The following is a 20467-nucleotide window of genomic DNA, read 5'->3' on the forward strand; positions in this document are numbered from 1 at the left end:
CAACAAGATTCTAGTACCTTTAAGACATAAAAAATATTCAGAAAAAAGCCTTAAAATCTTAAATCAGTAAAAATGAAAGGATGACAAGTAAATGAATGAAGTGTAGGACTTTAAACATTAAGTAAAGAATTTTTTTTAAACTAAAGGAAAGCAGAATAAATTAATGAGATAAAAACAAAAATAGTCAAACTTGTAGGTTTAAATTATAGGGTATCATAATTAAATGAGCTTTTGTTCAAGGAATGTAAGAATAAATCATTGTTAGGCAACCTCGTCATATAATTAATATCATAGTAACTAACTGGTAAGATTATATGATTTATCTCTATAGATGTCTAAAAATCATGTTATATTCAAGACTTAGTCCTGATTACTTTTTAAAAACACTTTATAAGGGAATTTGTTTTATAGCTTTAGCATGATTAAAAGTTATATGCATGTGTTTAGCTTACTTTTCCTTAAAAACTGTATGTGAAATACTATATCCAACTTCAGTAAAATCGAACAAAACAGGAAAGATCATTATTATTATTAAAATTTTTTATTGTATAAGAGTCATTAGTCAGCATTATTTAACTAGCATTTATATGTTATATATTTTAGGAATATAAAAACTTGGAGAAAGTGAAATATAAGATTACAAAGAAGTCAGTTCTAAGTTCACTTGTGAATGTAATGAGAAACTAATGAAGACTGAGTGTCTTTTTCTTCTGAAACTTGACTAGTCTAAAAAAATTCATGTGGAAGAATAATTAAGGAATATTTGAAAAAATGGAAAGAGCAGTTAGGTTGTCTTCTGTGTGGCACTGGCATGTGCTATAGTCATAGTGTTGAGAAAAGCTCTTGTATCCTATTGTCTTGGCCATCTGGCTGCACCAGCCTACTCTCATAGCCACTGTGGCCATTTCTGCCACCACCATTTCCACTTCTCAACCCTTTGGACTCAGCCGTGAAACACTGTTGCAACAAGCTTTGATTGCAGAGCAAGAAATTGTGAATGTAATCAGTAAACTAAATGGTCATGACATTACAGGTGATACACTTGATTAGCTGCCTCTTCAGCACACACTGATAGGAGAAGCACAGGCATGAAAATGCCTTTCCTGTGTTTAATCAAGAGTAAATGTGTTTGGACTAGCAGATCATGTTACCTACAGGCCCATAAGAAGTAGCTAAATAAATTGGAGTTCCAGTCCTCGAGAAGATGGTGGTTGTGACTGGCAAGACAAAAATCTTAAGGGAATACAACCCATTGCAATGTTATGCACATGAATTAGACACATGAATGCCCTGGAAGTATGTCACTTTTATAGCATTTCATCCATATGCATAAAAAAGTACAAAACACATAAAAAAGAAATGATAATGGTACTTAAATATATAGAAGAATGATCTCATCACTCATAATAAGACAAATAGAGATCAGAATTAAACTGAGAAACCAGATTTCAAAAATTGGATAGTGCATTCCATTGACAAGTCTTTGTGTGTGTGTAAATAAAGGAAAGACAAGAATATGTATTTATATATATAAGTATACAACATATATATATATGTTACTGTTTGTATAAAGAAACATTAGAAGGATGAAGAATAAACTGGAAAAATCAAAACATTTATCTCTATAGGGGAAAAGTAACAGGTGGAAGGTGCTGGAATTAGTATAAGAATTCTGTTTGTATAATTTTTATGTAGTTTTAACTTTAGATTTATGCAAAGATCATTTTAAAAGATATTATGACAATGTGTAAGTTATATAAGTGAATTTGAGTTTGGTTTTATTCAAGTGGCAATTGCTTTAACTCTTAAGCACAATGAATTTCCCTTAGAAGTTCATAATTATTATTACTTTGCTCTAAAGTGGCCATAGCCTACTTTGGGTGATTTTAAATTTAGCATAAATTCAGTGTGTCTTTTATTATTTACTGTAAGAGCTGTTGAATTATACTCTATGATATTTTTTGTTCATAAAAAATGTGGGGATATGGCCAGATATTCAGGTATCTGTCTTTGCTCTAGCAGTATGAAACGTTATTTTATTTACTTACTTGCATAATGAACCCAAATGCAATTATTTAAATGTAAATTTAAGTGAAGGATTATACTTGTTCCAATTAAAAGTTCACACTTCTTCTCATTACTTCCAACTTACTACCTTGGTGGAAATGTTAGAGTTCTAGGAGAAATTTCCTAAATTAGAGCATCATCTCCAAAACTATATTTGTAAGACATTTTCTCTTATTCTTTATTCTAAAAGTAAATATTCCTATATGAAGAATTATATCTAATTTGACTGTGGGAACAGATTATGAGAAGTCTAGACAAAATGCAGCACAGGTGCTTTTCCTAAGTTGTTTACATTGAGAGAAGAAGGAACTGAAGGTTTCTCTTATTACAATGTCATGCGCCTGCCGGAGAACTGTTACTCCACCTCCTTGTTTACCACTGGATATAAAAGACTCGCTGAAGGAGGACGTGAGGTTTTTTTAATTGGCTGACGCTGCTGCTGGCTGCTGTGTGTCTCTACCAGAGCAGTTTTCTGCACCGAGAACCTTATATGTACGCTTTAGAAAAGCTAAAGAGAACATGGGACAGTGCAAGTCTAATGATCAAGGCTTTAAGAGTTATGCATATACAGTTTTTAGACGCGGCTGCTGTTGTTTGTCTGCAAGTCTGAGCACCAACACTTTAAAGGGAACATGAGACAGTGCAAATCTGAGGGACAAGACTTTAAGAGGAATTAAAGGGAACGTGGGTGCAAATCTGAGTACTGGGACTTTAAGAAAGCTAAAGAGAAAACATGGGACAGTGAGTCTAAGGAAAGAGACTTTAAAGAACAAAAAAGAAGACTTTAGAAGTAAGGCCTAAAGAATAGAAAAGAAAAGAAGCAAAGTGAAAGAAGAGAATAATGGAGAAAAGAAGCAACGAGGCTGTTGTGGGTCCCTACCCGAGTGCCCAGCACACCTGGCCCCAACTTTATGGATGTTTGTCTGTCGTTTGTCCTTTCTGCATCTCCCATTGCCCCCAGTTAGCCCACTTAGGTCAGGAGAACCAGGAGCAAGAGAAAGCTTGTTCCGCTTGACTTCACTTTTAAAATTCAAAATGCCTGTGGTTTCACCTCAGGAGCCTCCAAACATGTTTATAATTTGCCATTTTAATGTTCAACTAGTCTTTGGAGATCCACTCAGTTGGAATTTTTAGCTTCGGTTGATAGCTTCCTTGGTTGTTAAAGAGATAATATTGGAATAAACTGTTCCTCTTTTTTTAATAAGTTTATATTTCTCCATGGGGATTTGCATTTATTTCTGCTCAAAGCCTAGGACTACTACCAGTTTGATTCCACTTTAAATAAAAAGCCTGAGTTTATATTTTTGGACCATAATTATAATGTGAAGATAAACTGAAGGCATGAACTTGTATGGAAGTTTTGTTCTTCCTCCACTAAGAACCAAGGTGAAAAAGTCAAGTTTCTATGCTATTTCTGCAGGGCATTTTGTTTCTCAGCTCACCTTCTCACTGTGAGTGTAGCATTTCTGTATGTGTGCCTAAGGATTTCATTAATCTGACTATCAGTCCTTTTTCCAAGGCTTTGTCTCCTGTCCTTCTGAGACCCATCAAAGGTAGCCTTCAAAGCCAAAGTTTTAGACTATCTAGGAAGTTGTAAGTTTCCTCAGGGAAAGGCCATTGGATTCTTATTCCCAATTCCTCTCTTCCCTCCAGTTAATTCTTTACTTTCTTAAAAGCAAAGCCATGTTTCAGAGGACATTATTAATATTTTAACCTAGTGTTTCTGGTGTTTCCTTTTGTAAGAGGACTTCAGGATCTTCAGTTTATCATATTACTAGAAAATGAATTCTTACCCATTTTTTAAGAAAAGCTGCCTTAAGTCTTCTGTTTAGGCTAATTGGCCCAGATTTAAGAGTAGTCCTCTGGAGCAGAGGACAGAGAACTTGGGGGTACCCATCTCTAATAAACATACCTCTTCACTTTGATGATGTTTCAACAATCAAGTTCACCAAGTTCAATCTATTGCCTGATTTTTCAGCATCATCTTTTTTTTAAAGATACTGTGTCTAGTGAAAGCAGTCTTGAGGGAATTAGCTACTGTATTTTCTATAAATAATAGAGATGCAGTGAAATAGAAATGACTAAGGTACTAGAAAGAGCTTGGATTATTGTGTATGAAGGATCAATGCAAGTTTGGAGGGAGACAGCAACAATATGAATTCACTAGATATCTAATTCTGAAGTGGAATACAGATTTCACAGAATAAGTAACTATGTGATAGGCACAGAAGGAACTAAAGGCAAATCAGAATTTTGCCTATGAACTTTCTTCTGTTAAGCTTAAGACTCTTGTTAGTATTCTGTAGGAAACTGGAAATATTTTGTCCTATTACAAGTTTAGTTCCTCCTCTCCCTTTTCTTTATGTAGCATACCTGTCATGTTCAGTGATAATCATACAGATACATTCACCTATGTCAGGCATTCTCTGAATCTTTTCAAGTTAGTTGCTTTTTCTGCCTTTTGAGAATATTTATACAAATCTATTACATTACATCTATGGTGTTATTGAAATGCACTGGTTTAAAATTATTTTTCCTTCTGAACTAATTTGCCTATCATGCTAATAGTAAATAAGAGCTTTAGTTTGTGAGTGCTTTACAGATCAATACATTTAAATTATAGGTATGTTTATTCCCATTTTACAGATGAGGAAATTGAGGATTATGAAGACTTAATTGAATCTCCCCAAATTTTTTAGATAATAGCAAGACCAGGACTTAAACCAAGTATAATACTCTCACCATGCTCTTGATTATTGTGCTATACTGATAAGAATATTGCCTTTTCTTAGTTTTGTTATTGCTCTGCTGCCTAGAGTTGGCTCTAGTACATAAAAGGCACTCAGGAAATGTTTACTGAATGAAAAACAATGAAAATTCAATTACTGGTTTAGTGGAAACTTTTTATGAATTTAGCATGAGCTTTAAATGTTTATGCATGCACAAAAGTTTTACTTGGGATATCAATGCCATCTATCAAATTGCACATCATGAACAAACACTATATGAAATGGTGGGAAGTGTTCATTGTAGCATTACAACTTTAGTGTTATGTATTGCAAAATGAAAATATTCAGGTATTAAATTCTGTCCTAACCTGTTATAAGATTTCTGTCACTTCATTTATGAGCAAATTACTGCCTCTAGGCCAAATCTGGCCTGCCATCTATTAACAAATAAAAATTTTTGGAACGTAATCAATCATGCTTGTTTGTTTACATGTTGTCTAAGGCTGATTTTGTTCTACATCGACAAAGTAGAGCAGTTGCATCAGGGACCATATAGTTTTCACAGCCTGAAGTATTTACTTTCTGACTCTTTGCAGAAAGCTGGTGACCTCTGACATAGATCACTGGGTAATTGTTATTTTGCTCTATTCCAAGGATCTCCAAGAGAGATTTGGAATTCAGCCAGGTGATGCTCGTCTGTTTATAAACGGCCTTCATGTTGATTTGGATGTGTATGACCCTTTTAGGTAAGTATTCATTTTCTAATATAAAACCAACTATGGTTTATATAAAGATAAACATTGTTCTGAATTTGTCAGAATGCAAAGAATTATTTTAAAGTCAAATAGATTTTCTATTTTTAGTATTTTTTTGTCAGTACTGGAGTTTGAACTCAGCTTTGTGCTTGCTAGGGAGGCATTCTACCACTTGAGCCATACCTCCAGCTCAGTTTTGAAAAAACTTTTGCTGCATAATAATTGTCCACATTTATGGTACACAGTGTAATCTTTCAGTACATCTATACAATGTGTAATGATCAGATCAGGGTAGTTAACATTCTTATAACCTCAAACATTTATCTTTTCTTTGTGTCAGGAACATTAAAAATCCTTTCTTTTATCTATTTTGAAATATATAGTAAATTTGTGAACTATACTCACCCAACTGTGCTATAAAACAGTAGAACTTATTCTTCCTAATTGTATTTTGGTACTCGTCATCCAACCTCTCCATCCCTTTTACCCCTAAATATATGCTTTTGGTTGTACAAAACAATGACTGTTTTGGTAGAGTATTACACTAAAATGTGCAAGCCAAAGTTTCTTAAAATGTCAGAATTGGGATAGACCTTGGAGATATTTGTCCTGGTGGATGCTAGACCTATGCTTATCCCATTATTCTAAACTACCTTTCATTGAAAAGTAGGATCATGATTTAGCTAGAAAGTTCTTTGGGACTGGACTGAAGAACTAGGGACCTCTACCTCCAGAAAAGAATTAAAAGCAACATGAGGTGTTTCTCTAAAAGAAAGAAATTAAAAAGGATAATTTAAAGTCTCTCTGTCTATCAGAAAGGAAATCTGAAATTACAAAATGGTAGGTGCTACCTAGTTTTTAGGTCAAACCATATTCTTCAAGAATTGGCAGAATTAGAAAGTCTTTTCATTTATCAGTGGCAATGCATCTATAAATTAAATTCATGGGTCAAGTAGAAGAGAAATAAAATGGAATTTTACAAAGAAATAAAACTACTTGAGCAAGCGAAGCAATTAAACAGCCCAAAGTAAAGCACACCCACAGTGGGCATACATTGAAGCACCCCTTTGAATGTCAACTTTAATATTAATGAAAACTAGGACTGTAAAATAGGCACAGTATATGCAGGGTTGGGGGTAATTGTGGGAGGTGGGAGTGTGAAGGAAGGAGAGTAAGGTGACAGTATATGGTTGAGGGACTTCATATACCTATATGAAACAGAACTGAAAAACTTCTTGTAATTGCTTTGGGTGGGGTGGGGAGGGGACTGAGAGGGAGAGATGATGGGGAAATGTAAATAATGTACAGTTTTAAGTATGATTGGAATTGTTGCTGAGAATCCCGCCCTCATATAATGAATATATCCTAATAAAAAAATATTATTGAAAAAAGAATTGCCCAAAAAATGCAAATACAACATTTTTAAAAATTAATATTTGAAACATAGGACGAATTTAGAAAATACAGTACTTTAATTCAGACACTCAGTTTTAATTCATTAGATACGCTTCTGTTGCCTAGATACTAGTGGCATCTGTACTCCCAGCTACTTGGGAGGATGACATCAGGAGGATCAAGGTTAGAGGCCAGCCCCAGCAAATAGATTGTGAGACCCTATCCCCAAAATAACCAGAGCAAAATGGACTGGAGGTGTGGCTTAAATGGCAGAGCACCTGCTTTGCAGTTTTCAAGCCCTGAGTTCTAGCCCCCAGTCTCACCAAAATAAAAATAAAAATACTTCTGTTAAACTGAAATTTATAGAATGCTTATTTAAGTTCCATTTCCTAACAAATTTGGAAGTATAGAAAAAAAACAGAAAGACTGAGATGTAGAAAAGTTCATTGGAACTTACTGCCATTTTATAACATTCCCTCAGATGGGGCTTTTTCTCTATGTTTGAGTGAATGCTTCAACCACATATATGATAAGTACTACACATAAAGAGAGTAGAGACACTTTCAATCCTCAGCCTGTAAACTTCTGAGAGAGGAAAGATGAAAACAGGTTTAGAAGAGAAAGAGAAATGGTATGTAGATTTAAGAAATAAAATTGTACTGCATGGGGAAATTTTCAAAGTAGGAATATTTTCATGTATAATTTAAAAAAAATTTTTTTTATTATTCATATGTGCATACAATGTTTGGGTCATTTCTCCCCCCTCCCTCCACCGCCTCCCTTACCACCTACCTGCCCCCCTTCCTCTCACCCCTACCCCCTCAATACCCAGCAGAAACTATTTTGCCCTTATCTCTAATATTGTTCAAGAGAGAGTATAGGCAATAATAGGAAGGACCAAGGGTTTTTGGTAATTCAGATCAGGATAGCTATACAGGGAGTTGACTCACATTAATTTCCTGTGCATGTGTGTTACCTTCTAGGTTAATACTTCTTGATCTAACCTTTTCTCTAGTTCCTGGTCCCCTTCTCCTATTGGCCTCAGTTGCTTTTAAGACCCAAGCCTTGTATGCACATATGAATAATAAAAGAAAAATAAATAAAATAAAATAACCTAAAGCAAAACGGGATGGAGGTCTGGTGCCAGTGATAGAGCACCTGCCTAGCAAGTACAAGGCCCTGAGTTCAAACTCCAGTACCACCAAAACAATAGTAATTATAATAAATTTAAATTAGAGTGGAATAAAATTTTAAGTTCAGTTTCTCAAATAAATAAATGAATAAAAAAATAAAGTGGGGCTAAAACACACAAAAAAAGATATCGGCTTTAGTTTCTCAGTGTTGAGGGCAACAAATGCTAGCTAATTTTTTAGGTGTCTTACCTATCCTCACCCCTCCCTTGTGTGCTCTTGCTTTTTTTTTTTTTTCATTTTTCTTTTATTATTCATATGTGCATACAAGGCTTGGTTCATTTCTCCCCCCTGCCCCCACCACCTCCCTTACCACCCACTCCACCCCCTCTCGCTCCCCCCCCTCAATACCCAGCAGAAACTATTTTGCCCTTATTTCTAATTTTGTTGAAGAGAGAGTATAAGCAATAATAGGAAGGAACAAGGGTTTTTGCTGGTTGAGATAAGGATAGCTATACAGGGCATTGACTCACATTGATTTCCTGTGCGTGGGTGTTACCTTCTAGGTTAATTCTTTTTGATCTAACCTTTTCTCTAGTACCTGTTCCCCTTTTCCTATTGGCCTCAGTTGCTTTAAGGTATCTGCTTTAGTTTCTCTGCGTTAAGGGCAACAAATGCTAGCTAGTTTTTAGGTGTCTTACCTATCCTCACCCCTCCCTTGTGTGCTCTCGCTTTTATCATGTGCTCATAGTCCAATCCCCTTGTTGTGTTTGCCCTTGATCTAATGTCCGCATATGAGGGAGAACATATGATTTTTGGTCTTTTGGGCCAGGCTAACCTCACTCAGAATGATGTTCTCCAATTCCATCCATTTACTGGCGAATGATAACATTTCGTTCTTCTTCATGGCTGCATAGAATTCCATTGTGTATAGATACCACATTTTCTTAATCCATTCGTCAGTGGTGGGGCATCTTGGCTGTTTCCATAACTTGGCTATTGTGAATAGTGCCTGAGTAAACATGGGTGTGCAGGTGCCTCTGGAGTAACCTGAGTCACAGTCTTTTGGGTATATCCCCAAGAGTGGTATTGCTGGATCAAATGGTAGATCAATGTCTAGCTTCTTAAGTAGCCTCCAAATTTTTTTCCAGAGTGGTTGTACTAGTTTACATTTCCACCAACAGTGCTAAGCTGCTGGGATTCTATTGAGGAAGTCCTTATCTATATCCATCAGTTCCAGAGTGTTTCCTGCTCTTTCCTGTAGTAATTTCAGAGTTTCAGGTCTGATATTTAGGTCCTTGATCCATTTTGAGTTGATACTATTACAGGGTCATAGCCATGGATCTACTTTCAGTTTCTTGCACACGGATAACCACTTTTCCCAGCAACATTTGTTGAAGAGACTGTCTTTTCTCCATCGTATAATTTTGGCACCTTTGTCAAAAATGAGGTGGGTACAGTTGCGTAGATTCATATCTGGGTCCTCTGTTCTGTTCCACTGGTCTTCATGTCTGTTTTTGTGCCAGTACTATGCTGTTTTTATTGCTATTGCTTTGTAATATAGTTTGAAGTCAGGTATTGTGATACCTCCACCATTGCTCTTTTTGCTGAGTATTGCCTTGACTATTCATGGTCTCTTGTGTTTTGAAATGAACTTTAGGGTAGATTTTTCAATCTCTGTGAGGAATGTCATTGGGATTTTGATGGGAATTGCATTAAACATGTAGATTGCTTTTGGTAGTATAGCCATTTTTACTATGTTGATTCTACCGATCCATGAGCAATGAGATCTTTCCATCTTCTGTAGTCTTCCTCAATCTCTTTCTTCAGGGGTTTGTAATTCTCTGTGTAGAGGTCATTCACATCCTTTGTTAAATTTACTCCTAAGTATTTGATTTGGGGGGGGGGCTATTGTGAATGAATTGTTTCCATATATTCCTTCTCAGTTTGTTCGTTGTTGGTGTATAGAAAAGCTAATGATTTTTAAGTGGATTTTGTATCCTGCCACCTTACTGTAGCTATTTATAGTGTCTAAGAGTTTTTGGTTAGAGTTTTTTTGGGTCTTTAAGGTATAGGATCATATCATCTGCAAATAAGGGTATTTTGACAGTTTCTTTACCTATTTGTATTCCTTTTATTTCTTCTTCTTGCCTAATTGCTGTGGCTAGAAATTCCAGTACTATGTTGAATAGGAGTGTGGAAAGTGGGCACCCTTGTCTAGTTCCTGATTTTAGAGGGAATTGTTTTAGTTTTTCATCATTAAGTATGATGTTTGCTGTAGGTTTGTCATATATAGCCTTTACAATGTTGAGGTACATTCCTTCTAGTCCTAGTTTTCTTAGAGCTTTTATGATGAAGTGGTGTTGGATCTTGTCGAAGGCTTTTTCTGCATCTATTAAGATGATCAAGTGGTTTTTGTCTTTGCTTCTGTTATGCTGCTGTATTACATTTATAGATTTGCGTATGTTGAACCACCCCTGCATCTCTGGGATGAAGCCGACCTGGTGATGGTGTATGATCTTTTTGATGTGTTGTTGAATTCGGTTTGCCATTATTTTATGAAGGATTTTTGCTTGAATATTCATTAAGGAAATTGGCCTGTAATTCTTTTTCGAGATGTGTTTGTCTGGTTTTGGGATGAGAGTTATATTGGCTTCATAAAATGAGTCAGGCAGTGTTCCTTCCTTTTGTATTTCATGGAACAGTTTAAGGAGAGTTGGTATTAGTTCTTCTTTAAAGATCTGCTAGAATTCAGCAGTGCATCCATCAGGTCCTGAACTTTTATTTTTTGGGAGACTTTTTATTGCTGCTTCAATTTCTTTTTGTGTTATAGATCTATTCAGGTGATTAATATCTTCTTGGATCAGTTTTGGATGGTTGTACGTTTCTAGAAATCTGTCCATTTCTTTAAAATTTCATTTTCAAATTTGTTAGAGTATAGGGTTTCAAAGCAGTCTCTGATGATTTCCTGGATTTCCACAGTGTTTGTTGTCATCTCCCCTTTTGCATTTCTGATTTTACTGATTTGGGTTTTTTTTCTCCTCATTTTAGTCAGGTTTGCCAGGGGTCTGTCAGTCTTACTTATTTTTTCAAAGAACCAGCTTTTTGTTTCTTTGATTTTTTTGTTTGTTTGGGTTTTTTTTGTTTCTGTTTCATTGATTTCAACCCTTATTTTAATTATTTCTTTCCTTCTGCTTGTTTTGGGATTTGCTCGTTCTTGTTTTTGTACAAGTTTGAGCTGTAGTATTAGATCATCGGTTGGAAATCTTTCTGTCCTTTTAATATATGCACTCATGGCTATAAACTTTCCTCCTAGGACTGCCCTTGCTGTGTCCCATAGGTTCTGGTAGGTTGTGTTTTCATTTTCATTAACTCCCAGGAGCCTTTTAATTTCGTCTTTTATTTCATCAGTGACCCAGTGATCATTAAGCAATGTGTTGTTCCGCTTCCAATTGTTTGCATGTTTTTTACTGCTGTTTTTGTTGTTGTTTTCTAGTCTTAATGCAGTGTGATCAGACAGAATGCATGGAATTATTTCTGTTTTCTCATATTTGCTGAGGCTTGCTTTGTGCCCTAAGATATGATCTATTTTGGAGAAGGTTCCATGGGCTGCTGGGAAGAATGTATATTGTGCAGAAGTTGGATGAAATATTCTGTAGACATCAGCTAAGTCCATTTGATCTATGGTGTGATTTAGTTCTTGGGTTTCTTTATTGACTTTTTGTTTGATGACCTATATATTGGTGAAAGGGGAGTATTAAGTTCTCCTACTATCACTGTGTTGGAGTTTATATATGTTTTTAGGTCCTTCAGAGTATGTTTGATGAAATTGGGTGTATTGAGAATGGGTGCATATAGGTTGATAATTGTTACTTCCTTTTGGTGTATTTTCCCTTTTATTAGTATGGAATGTCCTCCTTTATCTCGTTTGATCTATGTAGGTTTGAAGTCTACTTTGTCCAAGGTAAGTACTGCTACCTCTGCCTGTTTTGGGGGACCATTGGCTTGGTATATCTTCTTCCAGCCTTTACTTTCAGCCAGTGCTTATTTCTGTCAGTGAGGTGGGTATCCTGTAGGCAGCAAATTGTTGGATCTTCCTTTTTAATCCAGTTTGCCAGTCGGTGTCTTTTGATGGGGGAATTCAGTTCATTAACATTCAGTGTTAGTATTGATAATTACATGGTGATCCCTGTCATGTAGTTTTCTTTGTTGATTGAGGGTTTGATTAAGTGCAGTTGAATCGGTGTTACTCTTTACTTTCTTGCCTTTTCTAAGCCTTTGGTTTGGTATTGCCTGCCCTTTCTTGGTTTTGTTTGCTTTCATTTTCTGTGGCAGAATTCCTTGGGGAATCTTTTGTAGTGGTGGCTTGGTGGTCATATATTGTTTTAGTTTCTGCTTATCATGGAAGACTTTTATTGTTCCATCTACTTTGAATGATATTTTTGCTGGGTAATATATCCTAGTATTGAAGTTACTTTCATTCAGTGCTTGTAAGACCTCACTCTATGCTCTTTTTGCTTTTTATGTTTCTGTTGAGAAGTCTGCTGTGATGGGTTTACCTTTGAATGCTATTTGTTTTTTCTCTCTTACAGCTTTCAATATTCTTTCTTTGGTCTGTATACTTGTTGCTTTAATGATAATATGTCGTGGTGTAGTTCTAGTTTGGTCAGGTCTTTTCGGTGTTCTGGAGGCTTCCTGTTACTGAATGGGCATAGTTTCTCTAGATTTGGGAAATTTTTTGTTATTATTTTGTTGAACGTATTACGCATTCCTTTTGCTCGCACTTCTTCAATGCCCATGATTCTCAGGTTTGGTCTTTTGATGGAGTCACTGAGTTCTTGTATTTTCTTTTCACAGGTCTTGAGTTGTTTAACTAATAGTTTTCAGTTTTTCCTTTAATTGTCGTTTCATCTTCAAGTTCTGAGATTCTGTCTTCTGTTTGTTCTATTCTGCTGGAATGGCTTTCCCTTTTGTTTTGTATTTCTGTTTCATTCTTTTTTCTCAGGTTTTCCATATCGTGGGTTACTTCCTCTTTAATATTGTCAATTTTTGCCCATAATTTGTGTACCTCTCCGTTTATGGTGTTCTCAGTTTCAGTTTGGTGTTTATTTAGGGCTCCTTTGATTTCATTTATTTGTTTTTGGGTTTTCTCATGTTCTTTTTGTTGTCTTGGAACTTCTTGAGTGCCTCCTGTATGTTTTGATTGACTGTGTCTAGTAACATCTCTATGAAATTTTCATTAATTACTTGCAGGATTTCTTCTTTCAGAATGTTCTGTGGGCTTTGTTGGGTTCCTTGGTACAGCTTATCTTTTTTTGTTGGAGTCTGGATCTGGATATCCATTTTCTTCATTTAGCTCTAAATCCTATACTCCTTTATTTTTGTGGGGAGAATGGTTTCCATCCCTTTTTCTTCTTCCAATATTTCCTCTAGGTTGTTTCTGTCCGTGGACATGTGTAAGTTTGTATTAGCTGGGTTACAACATTAATACTAAAAAAACCAAGAGAGAAGGGTGAAAAAGAGAAAGAGAAGGAAAGATAAAAGGAAGAGAGAACAGAGAAAAAAAAGAAAGAAAAAATGGTAGAGATGGTGGGTGATCAAACAGCAGACCAAGCAGCCAAAGCCTTCAAGAAGGGAGAAAAGAAAAACGTGGGAGAGATGGTTGGTGATCAAATAACAAACCAGGCAGCCAAACCCTTAAAGAAGGGAGGGGAAAAAAAGAAAAAAAAATCACTAGTTCTGGAACAGTAGAATTGCAGGCAGTCTCAGTAGTTCTGTTACTCCTTTAGCATCCAGTGCTGTCTGTGTGTCTCTTAGGCACGTTTGACGCCCTCTAGTGGCGGCCGAGCGTGAGCCTGGTGGAGCAGTTACCTAGAGAGCCTGTAGATGTGGACCCTGGCTCCACCCAAGGGGCGGGGATCCCTGCAGGCTCGGGGATGCAGCTGTGTCATGCTAAGCTGGTGCCCGGCCCTAGAGGTGGGGATCCCCTTGTGGTGCGGCTCCGTCTCAGAGCTGGCAGGGTTCATGGCAGAGCGTGGTTTCCGGCTGGGGGCTGGGGTCCAGAGAGGCCAAGGGGCAGGGATCCTGGTGGTGAGTGCATCTGTCACAGCCCTGGAGTTGGGGATCCAGGCAGGGCTGGGGCCCAGCAGAGCCTCAGTGGTGTGGGCCTCGAGGTGCGGGGATCCAGCGCTTCCCAAGAGGCGGGGGTCCCGGCGGGGCGTGGATCTGGAGCAGGCCTGGGGCCCTGCACTGCCTGAGGGGTGGGGATCCTGGTGGTGCATGCATCTGGCACAGAACTGTGGCCCAGAGTAGTCAGAGAGGCAGAGGGCCTGGCAAGAGCGGAGCAGCATCTCTGCAGGCCTACTGGGCAGGAACTTGGCCACTGGCTGTTCTTTTATTAGTTTGTGGCGTTTAGAAGCCTTCCATGATCTAAGGGTTTAGAGTGCTGTATTTTGGCTCTTGCTTGTGTCTCCAGTGTCTCTGCAGGGTCTACTGGTTCAGTAGCTCAGGAGGTCTGCTGCTCTGTCTCAGTCACCATCTTGAAGAGCTCTGTAAAGGCATTGTTATTATTTTTTTTTAAGATGTACAAACTGAGACTCAGATCTTAAAGAAAGGTAAACAACTAGCAAATAACATTCCTAGTATATGGTGCTATCTCAGGTTTTCTTTGAAAACTATGTTGAAAAGAAAAAGCTATGGGGATAATTAAAATTCTGTCATCCAAAAATGATAGCATCACAAGATTTTTTAAAATGAAAAAAAACATTGGTATAGTTCTAAATTCTTATTTTATAAATTCAATTTTTAAACTAAAGTGTTTTAAGGATTTCAAAAAGCTACCATGAAATAGTGATACATTGCCCAGGCTTCATCTTATTTTCAAGTTGGTGCTTTGTGATATTTTTAACCTAGTAGTCTTTTTAGTGCCCATCTCCTTATATATTTTTTCCTGGGAAGGAGCTTGTTTTTTGTGATCTGAACTATCTAAGATACAGACAGAGCTAAAGTCATATGCATGGGCCAACTTGAAGCTCTTATAAAACATCTTTATGAACAGTTTAGTGCTGGACACAGTAGTTCATGCCTGTAATCCCAGGTTTCATTTTGAAACCAGCCCAGGCAAAATGTAAGGAAGACTTCATCTCAACAGAGAAGCCTGGCATAGTGTCTATAGCTGTAATCCCAGCTACTATATAGGTAGGAAGATCTTGGTCTGAGGCTAGCATTGAGCAAAGCATCAAGAAAAGGGGGGAGGGGTATTAAATATTTTTTCAATGTGGCTCACAGTTTTGTTTAGGAAGGTATTCTAAAATTCATATTTTACTTTTTTCCTAATGAAAGGCAAAATGATTTTTGTGAATAAAGTTTTTAATGAAATACTTGGGTTAAATATAATATATATGAATTTTAGCAGTTAGTTTAAAAAAGTAACAATTCCATTTTAAGAAGGCAGAGGGAGAAGAATGATGGAGAGAGTGATCTAACTGAGATACATTATAAGTAAGTGGAAATGTCCTGATAACCCCCCCCATTCAACTAATATGTGCTAATAAAAACATTTTTTAAAGTAATAGAGCTCCCTATTGCCTAGTAAATTTTTCCTTTTTTAAAAACATACATGCTTTCCACAATCCATAAAGTCTTGTTCTGACAGATGAGGGGACATAGGGAAGCACTGTATTATTCTAGCAGTCTTGTCCTGGTTCTGAACTTTACCAGCTGAAAGACTGTGGATGAGAGACTTGCCCTGTCTGAGTCTCAGTTGTACCACCTGTGACCTCCTGGGGTGATTTTGAGACTCAAAGGCACTGTGTCTTGCAATGCATTTGGTGTTTCTGGCACACAGTAAGAACTCGATAAACAGTAATGTAAAGATTGAGATTACCAAAACTTTTTGCCAATAAGGTTATTTGCTATTGTTGCTGTTTGAACAGTAATGGCTCTCATGATTAAGAACTATCAAAGTATTGTGTACAGGTTGAGTATCCCTATCCAAAATGCTTAAGGACCAGAAGTGTTTCAGGTTTCAGACATTTTTATTTTATAATATTTGCATACAAAAATGAGGTATCTTGGGGGTGGGGGCCAAGCCTAAATATAAATTCATTTATGTTTAAAGTATATACTTACATTTTTCATATGCCTGTGTTTTGACTGTAAACCATCATATGAGGTCAGATGTGGAGTATTCTACGTGTGACATCATGTCAGTGCTCAAAAAGTCTTGAATTCTGGAGCATTTTGGACTTTGGGTTTTGGATCAGGTATACTCAACATGTATAGGTAATAAATTCTAATTTGTATTCTAAACTGATGTAAACTTTCATGCTTTAATCAGGCTTCTTGTGTACTAAAATTTTCTGTTTTATGTCTATTTGATCTTATTTTTGTAGATTTTTCAAAATTGACATTTTCCCCCTCACTTTTGCTTTGTGTAGGGATGATCATATCTTTACCCTTTCAGTAAAGAATAAAATATTCATTGTTGTCTTTTAAATAATAGCAAAGTTTTATCAGCCCCCCTTGCAAAATCATATGTTTTTCCATGCATAATTAATTAAGACTACATGTCTTATTTGTTAAAGAGTTTAGCTTAATATATTTTCCTGCTATTAATAAAAATATCAATTTCTGCTTGAGAAATTGATCAATCTTTAAAAGATTTTAATTTTGGAAAATCAATACTAAACTTATTTCTTTTTTGAACATAAAGTCTTTTGGATATGCTGAAATTAGAAGGGAAAATGATGAATGGCCTTTGTAATCTTGGAATCAGTGGAGAAGATATGAGAAAATTCTTAAGATTGAATTCACATGCTCAGGAACACACATATGTGTTAGACATCCGGCATAGTTCCATAGTGGTAAGTGCTCATGTTGTTCCTTGTTTCAAAACTTTTAGTATATTTAAGGCTTAGTATAGAGCCAAATATTTGCAGACTTTAGAACAAAGTTAAGCATTTTGAGGAATAGTCATTGAAAAGTAAAAATACAGACTCATCTCTCCTCCTCCTGGTAGCTCCTCATAAGAAGATCCGACTTTTTCCATGTCCTTCCCAGTTTTAAAATGAAAATAGTAAGAAGAACAGAATCATATGAACAACAACAACAATGAAACAAGTACTTAAGATCTGAACAGCTTGCAGTGGCCTCCTAACAATTCCAGTCTGTGTATTGCATGTTGAGAATTTTTTTTTTTTAATTTAGTTGTGTCCTTTCTCCCTTGTTTAAGCACAAAGGTGGTCCTGACCTGTATGGTGCAGTTGGCCTAATTTCACCTTTTAGTTCTTAGACTGTGAGATTTTCTTTTCACTGCCGTCCATACTCATGTTTAGGAAGCATTTTTTTTTCCTTTCTCCAGTTAACTCCTTCTTCAAAGTTCAACTCAGACACTCCTTTTTAAGAGAAGCTTTCCTTACAATCTAAATTACATGTTTTTTTATACACCATCCTTGGGTTCAGTGATTTACTAAGCCTCACAAGGCCCACAAGTTGGACCACTCATGGTTATGGTTTATTAGAGCAAAAGGATATAAAGCAAAGTCAGCATGAGTGAAGTCCAGGGAAGAAGAGGTGCAAAGTTCCAAGGGGTCTCTCCTGGTAGGGTGAAATAGGACATGCTTAATTCAATGTATAGCACTGCGTCCAAAGTGCTTCCTGCCAAGGGAGTTTACTTGAGCCTCGGAGGTCTCAGTTGTGAGAGGTGGTCTGTCATGTAGGCCTACCATGGCTCTGCATCTGTCCTTGGTCACTGAAACCTCAGACTCTCAGAGCAAAAGCACATGTACATTATAAATCCCATTGTTTGTATAACCTCTCTGCTGCAATATGGCTCAAGACCCTAACCTAGCAAAATCACTCTTATTAGTTAGGACATTTCAGGAGTTCAGTTCCCAGGAGTTGGCCAAGACATAGTCAGAAAAACAGGCCCTCTTTGGGAATGTGCATGGTATGATCACCCCAGTCCTACTGAGTTAATGTTTTATACACACATACATGTTTGTATGTGAATTATGTTATTTATACATACACATGTGTAGATGCATATATACAAGTGTATTATATATCACAATCAGTCCCTTTTTATACTTACTATAGTTATAATTTTACATTTGCAGAGCTAAAATAGCTCAGTTGGGAGAACATTAGACTGAAGATCTGTAGTTATAATTTTATATTTACATTTATCCTGATTTTTTGAGTTAAAAAATTTTAGCTCTTTTTTTTTATTGATTTCTTTATTTTTTAGATAGGGTGTCACTATGTGGCTCAAGCTAGCCCCAAACACTGTCTTCCTGCTTCAGCCTTCCTACTGCTGTGGTTGCAGATGTGTGCCACCATGCCTGGCATATATTTTAAATTTTTAATTGACACATAATTATATGTGTGTGTATGCATACTAAATTGGAAGCTATGGGTACCTTATTATGCTGTAGAGCAGTAGAGCTTATTCCTTCCATCCAGTTGTATTGTGGCACTCATTAACCATGCTCTTTCTGTCATTCCTTCCCCATGTGCTTCCTTGTCTTTAGTGACCACAGTTCTACTCTTATACTCCTATGAAATCAACTTGTTGGCTTCCACATCTGAGTGAGAATATGTAGTGTTTTGTCTTTCTGAGCCAGGCATGTTTCATTGAACTTGGTGTCCTCCAGTTCCATGATGTAGCTACAAATGACAGAATTTCATTCTTTTTTATGGCTGGATAATACTCTTTGAGTATATATACCACATTTTCTTTACCCATGAATCTGTTGATGAACACCTTGGGTGATTCCATATATTAGCAGTTGTGAATAGTGCTGCAATAAACACAGGAGTTCAGGTATTGTCATTTCTTTTGGATATATAACCAATAGTGGGATAATTTGATTATATGGTAGTTCTATCTTTAGTTTTTTTTTAAAAAACTTCCATATTGTTTGCCATAATGGTCCTACCAGTTTACATTCCTACTAGCAGTGTACATGGGTCCCTTTACTACACAACCTCACCAACGTTTTTATTTTTTTCCATTTATAGCCATTCTAACAGGGGCAAGATGATATCTCATTGTGACATTTTCCTAATGATTAGTATTTTTTTCATGTGTATTCCTTACTAGGCTACATAAATCTCTTTAAGATAAAACTTGATTCATGTTTTGTCTTACCATGCATGATGTGCATAGTTTTAGTAGGTACTCAATAAGTATAAATACTCCCTATATAAATAAGTAAATATTTATCTCAAATCAATGTAAATCATCATTTTTAATGATGAAATTCTAGAAACACTCCATTACATGATCATGTATAATTATGTGTATATTAAAAGAAAGCATTACATGATATAAGATTATATAACTAAGACTTCCCAAAGCCATAATAATTAATAAAAGGTTAAAATAATTAATAAAAGTAAAATGGGTTTGAAGTGACATTGCACAGATCAAAACCTTTTCTTCCAAACTCTATTTATAATACATAATGATTTATTTATAACATGAAATCTTAAATATGCCAATAATCTGAATAACTCTGGGTAATAATATATAATAATCTTGAAACCGGTAATAAAAATATAACTTAACTGGGGAGATGTAAAAGAAGGCTAAAAGGACACATAGAAATTGGCATAACTTTTAAAAATTACGACTGAGGTGTTCTTACATTGTTTGTCTACTTTGACCCAGCAGTTCTACTCCTGGAAACTGCCATAAAAAAATAATAAGAAATGGAAAAAATGTTTATCCCCATAAGTTTGTCTTTCATTGCATTATCTTTTAAACAAAGCAGAAACTAATTAGGTATAAAACAGAGAAGTGTTATAAATTGTACATCTACACAAATGAGACTTATTCATACATTAAAATTACACATGTATTTCAGTAACCAGGAACAATGTCTCTTTTATCAAGTAAAAAATGCAGAATTATAGCATTTTGTAAAAAAGAATCAGAAGGAAATACATTGGAATGTTACATTATTATTAGGTATGCTGTATTTTAGTGGGTAGTGAATTTTTCTTCTTTATGCTTTGCCTTTGCAGGGTGGTACACTCAGGCGGCTTTTGTCAAAAATGCTGTGCTAGATTCGTCTACGGATGAAGCAGGTCATGTCCTGCTTTTGTAGGGTGGTTCTGGACTCAACCTGAGCAAAGTTTTCTCTTTGTTTCTTCTATATCTGATTTTAAATTTTTCTCTGGCCACTAGCTGTCTATTCTCTTACTGGTGCTGTCTCTTAGCTTACTAACTCACCCACCTTCTTTGTAGCCACATCCCTTAACCTTTATTTCTGGGTAATGGAGAAGCAGGAATGTGATGGGTGCCTGTAATCTGCCATTTTCAGCTAGGACCAGCTGTTGTTATCGTTAAAGCTGTCTTTTATCAGGTTAAGGAATCCTCCTTAAC

General features: G+C 36.2%; 1 protein-coding gene across 5 annotated transcripts in view; it reads left to right on the forward strand.

The window, feature by feature from the left end:
* Uggt2 (UDP-glucose glycoprotein glucosyltransferase 2) overlaps positions 1–20467 on the forward strand; it is a 178074-nt gene that overhangs the window by 64042 nt on the left and 93565 nt on the right. For all 5 annotated transcript variants that reach the window (XM_074043116.1, XM_074043117.1, XM_074043118.1 and 2 more), the window contains 2 exons: positions 5451–5542; positions 16790–16940. In XM_074043116.1, coding sequence (XP_073899217.1) covers positions 5451–5542; positions 16790–16940 — 243 coding nt within the window. The remainder of the gene's footprint in view (positions 1–5450; positions 5543–16789; positions 16941–20467) is intronic.

Source organism: Castor canadensis, chromosome 10 (assembly GCF_047511655.1).
Source record: "Castor canadensis chromosome 10, mCasCan1.hap1v2, whole genome shotgun sequence".
NCBI lineage: Eukaryota > Metazoa > Chordata > Mammalia > Rodentia > Castoridae > Castor > Castor canadensis.